General features: G+C 41.8%; 1 protein-coding gene across 4 annotated transcripts in view; it reads left to right on the top strand.

Annotated features, from left to right (window-relative positions):
• Positions 1-13,179, top strand: part of ankrd13b (ankyrin repeat domain 13B) — a 376,259-nt gene that overhangs the window by 293,980 nt on the left and 69,100 nt on the right. For all 4 annotated transcript variants that reach the window (XM_072589741.1, XM_072589742.1, XM_072589743.1 and 1 more), the window contains one exon: positions 7,605-7,794. In XM_072589741.1, coding sequence (XP_072445842.1) covers positions 7,605-7,794 — 190 coding nt within the window. The remainder of the gene's footprint in view (positions 1-7,604; positions 7,795-13,179) is intronic.

Genomic DNA, 13,179 nt, shown 5'->3' with positions numbered 1-13,179 from the left:
CTGGAGCAGTGCACCATCTAATGGGAGAGCCAGCTAACATTGTTATTTAACTCTCACCCCCTCCACATCAAGTTGCTGAATTGGCCAGAGCTCTTGGCAAAGTTTCTCTGCAATGAATGACTCACATCCTGAATCACAAGGAGTCAGTCAGGGGTGTGATGGATTGCTCTCCACTTGCCTTGATGAGTGCAATTCCAACAACACTCAAGAAGGTAGAAACCATCCAAGACCAAGCAGCCTGTTTCATTGGCAACACCTTAAACACTTATTCCCTCCAGCGTCAGCCTCTATAGAATTCATTGCAGTGATTCCCCAAGCTGACCTCCCAATCTTTGATACATAGAGGGACAAGGCCAGCATGTATATGGGAATGCCGGCACCACAAATTCTCCTACAAACCTCACACCAGCCTAACTTGGAAATGTATCCCTGTTCCGACCCTACTCACCATACCAACACGCCGGACCTTGCTCCCAGAAACAAATTACATGCACCTTACAACAGCCCACAGCCCCAATGTGGGTACTGCAGCTCCACCCATTGTGAGCACAGCAACCCTTCCCTCAATCAGAGCACAACAGTCTCTCCCCCCAATCAGAATACAATGGCCCTCTTCCCCCAGTCTGGGCACAGTTTTTGGGCCTTGGTGTATCCGTCTGGGTCCTGACTGAGGGCACTCTGAGGGCACTACCTTCACCACCCACACTACAACTGTTCAAGAAAGTGACTCACCACCACCTTCTAATGTCTAAACTGAAATTTAACCAGGCAGACTCAACATCCCTGTGAGCTGACCTTTTTATGCACACAATACGTGAGGTTCACTGTTACAGAATGAGCAAATACCCCATATCATGATATCAATCTCTGTGGGATTCTTCTGTTTGAAATCTTTTGTTTTGCAGAATAAAGAATGAGGAAAGGTTTGGATTCTGAGTCCTTTTGTTGTATCAGTACCCAGCCAGGATATTGCCTTGGCCGACAACCATCACAAACACCTCTCTATTAACCACTATCTGTGGTGAGCAATACTGAAGGCACTGAGCAATGTTAACCACACCAATAAATAAACTATTTAAGACCCACCACTCCTTGCTGTAATATTTAAAATAATTGTTTGTTTAGCATAAGGTTTCTTCAAACACGTCTGTCTCTAAGAATGGTTTACACACCTTGCATCTTAGCCAAAACACATATAGGCACAGACTGGCAAGAAGGCAGCTACAGATCATCACTAAAGGAACCACACTTTCTTCAACAATATGATGACAGCAGGGGTAGTATCTGTATGCCAGAGGGTTTGTACTGTCTTAATTAAGTTTGTAACTGAACTTACAATCCTATGTGACATGGCCATATTTATAAACTCATGCTTAGCACCACCTAACGGAAAAGGAAGCACTTTTTGCACAGTATGTAGAATAATGTACAGAACAGTGGAGGACCATTTCACTCTCTCACTGTTAGATACCTGTTGTTGGCTCTTAAACTGTGTAGAAGGGAAACCAACCAAAGAATAAAGTGTTTAAAGAGGCAACTGAGATGGCATCCATTTGCAACAATGCCCCCCCCCACCTTTATCAGTGCAACCATCATCCTCACTGCAGCAGTAATTAAGCAAGTTGGACCCATCACTTGAACTCTCAATTGGAGTTTCTTCCAATTCATTCTGGTTCAGTGGCTACTGCCTAATATTTTTTTGAATTTGAAATAATGGCACATAGACTAGTATCCCATCACCATGTCACCCTTTATTTACATGTGCACAGTACTTGGGCTATAACCAGCCAGCTCAAAGCCAGTCCCTAGTCTGAGGAGACCATCTGAGCCTCCTGCTTTTTATTTTTTGTGTGTGACAGCCTCCTGTTTTTATCTGTCAGCCAGGGTTCCCTGATTAGCCCAGGTTAACAGCCCCGGTCAAGGATTACATAGTCAATGAGATCCATCTGGCCCTGGTTCTAATCAGTACAGAACTGTAGCCCAGAATGGGTTAGTGTGCTTAGGGCAGAAACTTGGAATTTTATTTTTAAAATTCAGTTTTAATAGTGATACAATGGCACAGACGCAATCTATTTGGTTTCTTGGTAAGTTGTTGTCATCCTATGTCAGGTACAATAATAAGCCTGAAACTGAGTTGTCATTGTATTATGTGCTGTCAAAGAACTAGTCAACCTAAAGGGGAATGTACAGAACAGCTGCTTCATCTCCTAGCTGGCACCGTTTGAAAATTCCAGAGCCAGGTAGATTATCTCTTCAATTTACCCTGAAAAGATTATTTTTCTGCAGTTGTAGTTTATAATGATCATGAAAAACATAGGATTTTAGTAAACAAAAGCATGGACTAAGATAATTAATATTACTTGAGCTTATTCTTACATCTGCTGCTATTATCATGGCTCAGTACAAAATAAAGCAAGAGAAATGTTCAAATGTAGAAATAATTTCTCGCTCTGTTCCTGAAAGTCCTGATTAGCCTCGATCCAGTGACACCGCTCAGACCTCAATCCTAAGTGAGTAGGGCATTTTAAAAATTCACTTTTAACTACTGAGAGTGTTAGGGAAGAGAGAAACGTCATAGCTAAGCCCATCGTTACTGGCCTTGGCATATTGTCTTATGTGTGGACTTTAACCAGCCATCGCAGTTTGATTATAAACATGTAGGAACTCTTTCTGATTAACTACCTTCTTTCCTGTGGACCACCATTGGTTGGGTGAGAAAGTGTGTATGAGTGTGTGTGAGTATGTGTGTGTGTGTCTGTCTGTGTCTGTGAGAGAGAGTGTGTGCCTGTCTGTGTGTCTGTGAGAGTGTGTATGTCTGCCTGTGTGTCTGTGAGAGAGAGAATGTGTGTGTGTCTGTGTGTATGTGAGAGAGAGTGTGTGTGAGTGTATGAGAGAGTGTGTCTGTCTCTGTGTGTCTGAGAGAACGTGTGAGACAGTGTCTGTGTCTGTGTCCATCATGTGTGTGTGTGAGAATGTGTGTGTGAGAGAGTGTGTAAGTGTGCGTATGTCTGTGTCTGTACCTGTGTGTGAGAGGTATGTGTGTCTGTATGTGTGTGTGCGCATGTGTGTGTGTGTCTGTCCGTGTGTGTGTCAGAGTGTGTGAGAGAGTGTATCTGTCTGTGTGTGTCTGTGTGGTGTCTGTGTGTGTATGTATGTGTGTCAGAGAGTATGTGTGTGCGTGTGTGTCTGTGTGTGAGTGTGTGCCTGTCTGTGTGTATATAGTGAGTGTGTCTGTCTGTGTTGGTCTATGTGTCAGTCTGTCTGTGTCTCTGTGTGTGTCTGTGTGGGTGTGTGAGTTTGTGAGTGTGTGGGTGTGTGTATAAAAAGACAGAAAGACAGACAGCAGTGAGATCATTCATCACTATCGTGTGCAATCATGTCCAACTCACACCATTCCCCCATTGTAATTGAAAGCACCAATATCAAGCAGATTATACACACTGCTTTAAGACCACAGAGCAAACAGACTCCCTGCAGGTTAGATGGATTGGCCATGCTAAAATTGTCTATAAGGATGTGCGGGCTAAATGGATTAGCCATGGAAAACGTGGGGTTATGGGAATAGGATAGGGGGTCTGAGGTTGGGTGGGATGATTTTTGGAGGGTCGGTGCAGACATGACAGGCCAAATGGCCTCCCTCCATACTGTAGGTATTCTTTGATACTATAATAGTACTCTCTGTCCCCCTTGTTGTTAAATTTGGGTCATAATCTTTTATCAATTTAGTTTCCCAGAAAATAGCAAAGACAAGAATTGCAGTCCTATCATCTTTTGTATTTAGCTTTGTGTCTGGTTATGTATGAAGGATTTCTGAGATACACATCATCTGGATGAATTTTCACCCTTGTGTTTGATTTACCAAATAGCCTGTACAATTCAATTTTATCATCTTTGAATCAATTGGAGATTAACTAATGCGGTATGAAGCCTAGAGCTGCAGTTTCCAGGTACTAAACTTGGGTGAATCAGCTTTATTATTAAAACCCTTGATTATTGAGTAATTAATTAAATAGACAATGCATTGATAGAACAATCATTGATTAAAGCAGAATGCTTTTAACTTTTTGTCACTTCAATTGAAATGTGGGCTCGCAGTAATTGAATTTATTCACCCATGCTGTGAAGTGTTTTGTTTATTGGGTGTTTGATTATATGTATGTGTGAATAAATGAATGGGCTTTGTTAGGCTGATGTATGGTGTTGTAAGTAATCCAGATCATTAAAGTCTTAGTAGTCAAAGATTCAAGTCATCAGGAAATTTTAAGGTAAAACCAGACCACCACGAGGCCGCCAGTAATTGAACTTTTAATTCACTCTATACATCCTTTTCGCAGAACAGATTGAATGACAGAGCCCAGCGATATGTTAAGGTCAAAGCTTAAGTTCAGAACATGGTTTCACAATCTTCACCTCATGATTGCAGCACACAGAGACTAAAATGCTGATATTATAAATTAGCTTCCTTGTGCAGTGTGCCTGTTGGATGACTTTTGTTTCCAATTAGGATTGCATTGGCAAAGTACTGAGCCCTTGTAGAAAATGCAAACAGCGGGCACCTGCCTAAAGTTGAATTTAAAAGAAATAAAAGGTGACTGATAGGCAAGAACTACGTGCGAAACAAAAAAAAACAACAAAGTACAATAGAAAGAAAATAATAACAGTGGGTTTTGAACTGAGGGTCAGAGCTACTCTTCAGTGCCCTCAGCAATAGAAAAATCAATTGGCTGCATACAGAGCAGAAGGGAATGTAGATGCATCCTTCACTAACTTGCCAACCCATTAAATGTTTATTGCTGCAATTAATTGCCAAGCACTAAGACAATTGACCGTTGCTCCATCAGATATAATGGCATTATATGGGCAAGGATAAGATTATTATGCACAGTGGCATGTTACAATCTGGTGTGCTAATTAAACTGCCAGGAATGTAGTCACAGATCTTGTGCCCATTTCCCAGGTGCTGCAGAGAGATGTGCAATTACGCAGCATCTTTCAAGACCAATACACCCATAGTCCTTTAAAAAGCCAATTAAATATTTTTGACACATAGTCATGTTGTAAATATGGGTAAGGTGTGGGCCGATATACACACAGTAAGGTCTCAGAAACAGTACTCTTGGCCAGGGCACTAGGTATTCCTTACTGTTTGGTGAATAGTGCCAGGAAATCTTTAATGTGCCTGAGCCAAATAGGGTTGTTGATTTAATGTTGAATGCAGAATTACAGCGCTCTTATCATGTAGATTTTGTTCTCCGTCTGTAATGGGACATTATGTTTTAGAGGACATCACGACTATGTTTCATTAAAACATAAAATATCCCGAGGGAGCTTGAAAGGGTGCACGTTGTAAGGATGTTTTCTCTTATGATAGGATATATAGATTGGGGGTCACTTTTAACAAAAGGGTGAGGTGAGCTATTGAAAAGACAAAGGGGGAGATTTTCTTTTCTCGCAGAAGATGGTGAGTCTTTTGGAATTGTCTCCCTCAAAATGTGGTGGAAGCAGAGTCTTTAAATATGGTTAAGTAAGAGGTAGGTAGATTCTGGATAAGGAAGAGATAAAAGGTTATCAGAGGTAGGTGGGAATATAGTAATGAGTTTACAATCAGATCAGCTATGATCTAATTGAATGGCATGGCAGGCTTGAGGAATCAAATGGCTCCTAAGTTGTATGTTTCTATGTTTTATAAATAAAAACTGGATGCGTTAGAGAAATACAGCAGGCCTGGTAGCATCCATAGAGAGAGAAACAGAGTTAATGTTTCAAGTCCAGTATGAGTGTCTTCAGAAGTTCGGACTTCTGCCAGATCTGCTGAGTTCCTCCTGCATTTCCTATTTTTATTTCAAATTTCTGGCCCCTGCAGTCATACAGCCACAGAGATGTACAGCACAGAAACAGACCCTTCGGTTAACCTGTCCAAGCCGACCAGATATCCCAACCTAATCTAGTCCCATTTGCCAGCACTTGGCCCATATCCCTCTAAACCCTTTCTATTCATATACCCATCCAGATGCCTTTTAAATGTTGTAATTGTACCACTTCCTCTGGCAGCTCATTCCATACATGCACCACCCTCTGCGTGAAAAAGTTGCCCCTTAGCCCCCTTTTAGATCTTTCCCCTCTCACCCTAAACCTATGCCCTCCATGTCGGGACTCCTCCACCCCAGGGAAAAGACCTATTTACCCTATCCATGCCCCTCATGATTTGATAAACCTTGATAAGGTCACCCCTCAGCCTCCAATGTCCAGGGAAAATAGCCCCAGCATATTCAGTCTCTCCCTAAAGCTCAAATCCTCCAACTCTAGTAACACTCTGCTAAATCTTTTCTGAATCTTTTAAAGTTCCACAACATCCTTCCAATAGGAGGGAGACCAGAGTTGCACACAATATTCCAAAAGTGGCCTAATCAATGTCCTGTACAGACGCAACATGTACTCAGTGCTCTGACCAATAAGGGAATGCATACCAAACGCCTTGTTCACTATCCTATTTACCTGCGACTCCAGTTTCAAGGAACTATGAATCTGTACAAAGGTCTCTTTGTTCAGCAACTCTCCCCAGGACCTTACCTTACTACATGTATAACTCCTGCTCTGATTTGCCTTTCCAAAATGCAGCACCTCCCATTTATCTAAATTAAACTCCATCTGCCACTCCTCAGCCCATTGGCCCATCTGATCAAGATCCCATTGTGCTCTGAGGTAACCTTCTTCGCTGTCCACTACACCTTCCAATTTTGGTGTCATCTGCAAACTTACTCACCATACCTCGTATGTTCACATCCAAATCATTAATATAAATGACGAAAAGCAATGGATCCAACACTGATCCTTGTGACACACCTTGTGACACAGACCTATTTTGCTTTTATTTGTGTGTTTTTGTGTATGTTTGCTAGTCATGCATCAACTGTACAATAACCAGAGGGGTGCTTTAAATATTGTTTAAAATTATAAACATGCATTCATTCTGCTGTAGACTATCAAGTTATGATGAAATAATACTGAACACCATAGTAAAAACATTTTCTTGAAGGTTTATTTGTTTCTTTATGTGGACATTGCTGACATGACTATTATTTATTACTCATACTTAAATGACCTTGAATCAAACAGCTTGCAAGGTTATTTCACAGGGCAGCTAAGAATCAATCAGACTGCTGTGGATCTGAAGTTACATAGGCCAGGCCAGGTAAGGATGGCAGATATCTTTCTCGAAAAGACATTAGTGAACTGGATGGGTTTCTACAACAGTCAATGATAGATTCATTGGCATTATTACTGAAAACAGATTTCAATTTCAGATTTCATTAACTATTTCTACAAGCTGGTGTGGTGGGCTATGAACCCATGCCTCTACTGCGTTAGTGTAACCCCTTGCCAACTAGTCCACTGACATTACCACTGTCTCCTTCATTCATTCTCTTTATTGTTTTCTGAACCAGGGCATTTCCACATTGTCGCAATTTCAGAAAACAATTCATTTTCAGTGTACCTTTGACTTTTCTGCTCTTGATGCACAAATGAAATCTGCCGCATTGTCTTTGAAGTGTGAATCTTTGGATGGTATTGTTAACGTTCTGTAATTGGGGTGTTTCTTTCAGACAACTGCGCAGTTGTAATGGAGATTGACCATGATCGACAGATGGTTTACTCAGAGACTCTGTCGCTGGCTAATTATGACCGGGACATGCTGCTGGCTGCCGTGCAGCCCTCAGAGGAACAGGTGGCAAGCCGTCTCACCACCCCCATCGTCACCACCCAACTAGATACCAAGAACATCTCTTTCGAAAGGTAACAATTGCTGCTTCCATCCATATAGGTATTGGGCAGTAAGAGACTAAGGGGTGGCCTTATATAGGTCTATAAAATCATGAGAGGCATTGATTAGGTAGATAGCCGATAGCTTTCCCCCATGGTAGGGGAGTATAAAAGTAAAGGTCATAGGTTTAAGGTGAGAGGGGAGAGGTACAAGAAAGGGACAACTTTTTCATACAGTTGTCAGAGGGTGGTGAGTGTCTGGAATGGACTGCCAGAGGTAGTGCTAGAAGTGAGTACAGGTCGTTCTGGTATAATGCGCGTTTTGTTAATGTGAATTCACTATAACACAATTGATGAATTGGGGACACTGTTTCTAAAGCACGAACTTTTAAAGCATGCATTGGTTATAACGCAGTTTGGGCCCCATTAGTTTAAATGCTGCTGCTATTACACCATTTTCTTATAACACGGGGTTATATGAGAACGGAACTACTGCATTATAGCAGAACCAACTGTACAATTTTGTCATTTATGAATGGGATGGGATAGCTATGCAGGGATAGGGGCCAAATGCAGGCAAATGGAAGTAGTATCATTTTGAAAACTGGGCAGCATGAGCAAGGGCTGAAGGGCCTGTTTCCATACTGTATACCTCTGTGACTCTTCTAGTCATAGAGTCATAGAGATGTGCAGCACAGAAACAGACCCTTTGGTCTAACTCGTCCATGCCGACCAGATATCCCAACCCAATCTAGTCCCACTTGCCAGCACCGGCCCATATCCTTCCAAATCCTTCCTATTCATATACCCATCCAGATGTCTTTTAAATGTTGCAATCGTACAAGCCTCCACCACTTCCCCTGGCAGCTCATTCCATACACGTACCACTCTCTGTGTGAAAATCTTGACCCTTAGGTTGCTTTTATATCTTTTCCCTCTCACCCTAAACCTCTGTTCTCTAGTTCTGGACTCCCCGACCCCAGGGAAAAGACTTTGTATACTTACCCTATTCATGCCCCTCATGACTTTATAAACCTCTATGAGGTCACCCTCAGCCTCTGACGCTCAAGAGAAATCAGACCCAGCCTATTCAACCTCTCCCTATAGCTCAAATCCTCCAACCCTGGCAACATCCTTGTAAATTTTTTGCTGCACCCTTTCAAGTTTCACAATATCCTTCCAATAGGAAGGAGACCAGAATTGCATACAATATTCCAAAAGTGGCCTAACCAATGTCCTGTACAGCCACGACATGACTTCTCAACTCCTGTACTCAATACTCTGACCAATAAAGGAAAGCATACCAAATGCTGCCTTCACTATTCTATCTCATTCCAAGGTCCGAAGGTGTGTCATAGGAACGTGATCAAACATCACTTCAGGCTATTCAATACCAAAGGACATTGGGAAACATGGCCAGTTGGTCAGAGTTATTGGACAAGGATCCCTGTCGGAATATTTTTGCTTCCGGGACACAGGTTCAGAACTTTGGATTGAATTCAATGTAGTTGAAGTAGAAATGCTTTGGATCTGAAATTTTGACGTAGAAATCTTTGTTACTTCTTCAAAAAACTCAATCAAGTTTGTGAGACATGATTTCCCACGCACAAAGCCATGTTGACTATCCCTAATCAGTTCTTGCCTTTCCAAATACATGTACATCCTGTCGCTCAGGATTCCCTCCAACACAGGGTGGCACGGTGGCACAGTGGTTAGCACTGCTGCCTCACAGCACTAGAGACCCGGGTTCAATTTCTGCCTCGGGAAACTGTGTGGAGTTTACACATTCTCCCCGTGTCTGCGTGGGTTTCCTCCGGGTGCTCCGGTTTCCTCCCACAGTCCAAAGATGTGCAGGTTAGGTGAATTGGCTATGCTAAATTGCCCGTGCTAAATTGCCCGTAGTGTTAGGTCAAGGGGTAAATGTACGGGAATGGGTCTGGGTGGGTTGCTCTTCGGAGGGTCGGTGTGGACTTGTGGGCTGAAGGGCCTGTTTCCACACAGTAAGTAAGTAAGTAATCTAATCAACTTGCCTACCACCGAGGTCAGGTTCATTGGTCTAAGTTCCCTGGCTTGTCCTTACCACCCTTCTTAAACAGTGGCACCATGTTTTCCAACCTCCAGTCTTCCAGCACCTCACCTGTGACTATCGATGATACAAGTATATCAGCAAGAGGCCCAGCAATCACTTCTCTAGCTTCCCACAGAGTTCTCGGGTACACCTGATCAGGTCCTGGGGATTTATCCACCTTTACCTGTTTCAAGATATCCAGCCCTTCCTCCTCTGTAATCTGGACATTTTGCAAGATGTCACCATCTATTTCCCTACAGTCGATATTTTCCATATCCTTTTCCACAGTAAATACTGATGCAAAATACTCATTTAGTATCTCCCCCATTTTCTGCGGCTCCACACAAAGGCCGCCTTGCTGATCTTTGAGGGGCCCACTTCCTATGAATAAATAAAAAATAGCACCACAAAGTCTGATTACAAACCCTCCGCACTTCTATTCCAGACCTGTCCCACCCAAATCTGACTACCCGCCTGGTCTGACTAGGCCCATAATCTGATTACCCTCCGTGACCTGGGCCAACCTCCCCTACCTTGCAATTACCACCCTTTAACCCTGATGCACTCACCTACTCAACCACCTTACCATCCTTTCACCTCACATATCAAATACCCACACTACCAATCAGCCTCCTCACCAAACCCTGACTCTACCAGCTTACCAACCTAGCACCTCACCTACCTGCCACCGTACCACCTGTTGCCGTGTCCAGCTCCCACCCTGCCTACTCACCCATTCATCGACTCACCCACTCTTTCACCTATTCACTAGTATTTACACTGACAGCAGCTAGTGCTCCAAACCAAAAGGCGCGTGGTCTGTCTTCCTCCAAGGTAAAAACAGTGACTGCAGATGCTGGAAACCAGATTCTGGAGTAGAGTGGTGCTGGAAAAGCACAGCAGTTCAGGCAGCATCCGAGGTGTCTTCCTCCAAGGCCGCTTTCCTAAAGCGCTTCTTTCGTGTGTACTTTGCCAAATAGATCATGATTCAAAGTCTTGACTAGAAATACAAAGGAGCACCAAGGAGTACAGTGAAATAGAAGCAGACCAGTAAACTGACTGTGATTGCTGCTTCACAGAAGCTTCCGGCTACTGACTCCCTGCAAGACCTTTGCACTGTTCCTTTTATCTTTTAACTGATTTCCTTGGTTCACTGACATCTCTTGAACTCATTTTGCCATTTCTCAATCCATACTTGACTTTTTGATTTTGTTTATGTTCTTACCTATATAGAATATAAGGTTTATATTCTGACTTGTAAGCTGCAGCCTTGTGCCTCATCATTTTCCTCTCAGACTCTATTCTAACTCTCTATTGCTTCTTTTCTTTCTTTCTTTAGAGTTTGCAGGAACACAAATTACATGTGTACAACCTCTTTCCCAGCCTCCCTCTTGACCTTCTTCACTTCTTACCCAGTTGCTTCAAGCATGACGGAAAGCTAAAAGAGCCAAGGCTTGATCTCACAGGCATTTTGCTTTGTTGTATCATTTGGCCTGTGGGATACACTTTTTTATCTTCCCAGTGTCAGCAATTCAACAAATGTTTATTAAATTAGCAGCTGATAGCCAACCTAGTGGCCAACTCATGGCACAAAATATAGTGGACTGTGAAGTTTTCTAGAGTGATGTGTAATGGTGAATTTAATCACATGGTAATTTACTTACAAATGAATTACAATGTTCCATTTTCCAGCCTCTGCTTAAATGGTGTAAGTTTCTTAATTTCCAAACTAATCCCTTCTAAAGCAGACAAATTTCTGCAATGAGCGTTTTTGTACATATCAATCCTTGTTAGTTGCTACCACTTCCAACTCTGTACAATAACCACACAGAGGACGACAATTGAACTATCAGGTTTATCGCACATATTTTTGTCATATTTACTGTCAGCATTCCTATAGTGCTGTATAAAGTAATTTAATCAGTCATCTAATTCAGTCGTGTTAGCGTGTTAAGTTGATATTTTTGACTGAACAGACATTTTTCAATGCGTATTTTATTTGAGTATTAAACAAAAATGCACTTATTTTCGATATATTGTTTTATACCTGATCACTGTGTTTTTGAAAGGCTGAGAGAGATAGAAAGAGAGCATTTCTTCCAGTTCTGCTGTTATGAATGCAGTTTTTTCTCTCTCTGTCCAAAAGCTGTTGCCTGAAGTATAGTTTCTTTGTGTATTCCCATGTCTGGTTTCATTTTTTTCAAGCTGCATAAACTGTAGACAACTTCAATGTGAACTTCCAGAAAGATGCAAATTAAACCAAGTTAAAAGTCACACAAAACCAGGTTATAATCCAACAGGTTTATTTGGAAGTACTAGCTTTTGGAGCACTGCTCCTTCATCAGGTAGCTGTGGAATAGGATCAAAAGACACAGAATTTATAGCAAAAGATCACAGCATCATGCAACTGAAATGATATATTGAACAAACCTAGACTGCTATTAAGTCTTGCATTTTTTAGAATGGGTTTCGGTTCATTAATACGTAAATCCCAGAACTTCTTTCATGTCATATTCTCGAGATAACTTAAGGTTTTATTTAAAAAGGTGACATCTCAGCTGAGAGAATGCATTAAAGGTGTGAGGTTAGAATCTGTCTGTATCCCAAACTTGAGCCCAACTGGTTCTATTTCCAAAGTAGAAATTTATAAAATGCTACATGGATTGACTGCCTTTAGATTGTGTGCAACCCGTACAACCCTACTGCCAAAAAAATCTGTTGGACTCTAACCTGGTGTTGTGTGATTTTTAACCTTGTCGACCCCAGTCCAACACCGGCACCTCCACATTGTAAATTGAAACAGTCAGAATTGCACTAAAATCATAGCCCTAATGTTATTTTTTGGTACCTTCTGAAGCCAAGTGGGTAAATTTACAGAGCTAGCTTCAACGGGTTTTTTGAAACAAAAATTGCTGGAGAAACTCAGAAATATTCTGATGAAAAGTCACTCAAAACATCAACTCTGCTTACTTCTCACAGATGCTGCCAAAGCTGCTGAGTTTCACCAGCAATGTCTGCTTTTGATCCGGATCTCCAGCATTTGTAGATCTTATATTATTTGACAAGGTTCTTTCCCTAGTCTGTACAAAGTTAACTGATCTCAACTACATAAGGCCATTCCAGTGATCCAATTCCTTTCCTAATGGAATCTACTGAACTCAGACAAGCTATCTGCAGCCAATGACCACCCTATTTACAACATCATGTGAATATTTAATTACAAACTCTTTAAACACAATGTTGGTGGTGAAGGTTAATTATTAGGCCAAGTTCATGGCATTCCTTGGCAATTCAGTTCATGCAAAGTAAAACAAAATGGTTTTTGTATCTATCAAATTTCAAAGAACAAT

This window comes from Chiloscyllium punctatum, chromosome 19 (assembly GCF_047496795.1).
Source record: "Chiloscyllium punctatum isolate Juve2018m chromosome 19, sChiPun1.3, whole genome shotgun sequence".
Lineage (NCBI taxonomy): Eukaryota > Metazoa > Chordata > Chondrichthyes > Orectolobiformes > Hemiscylliidae > Chiloscyllium > Chiloscyllium punctatum.
The sequence above is the reverse complement of the archived record's forward strand: the minus strand, read 5'-3'. Positions and strand labels throughout refer to the sequence as shown.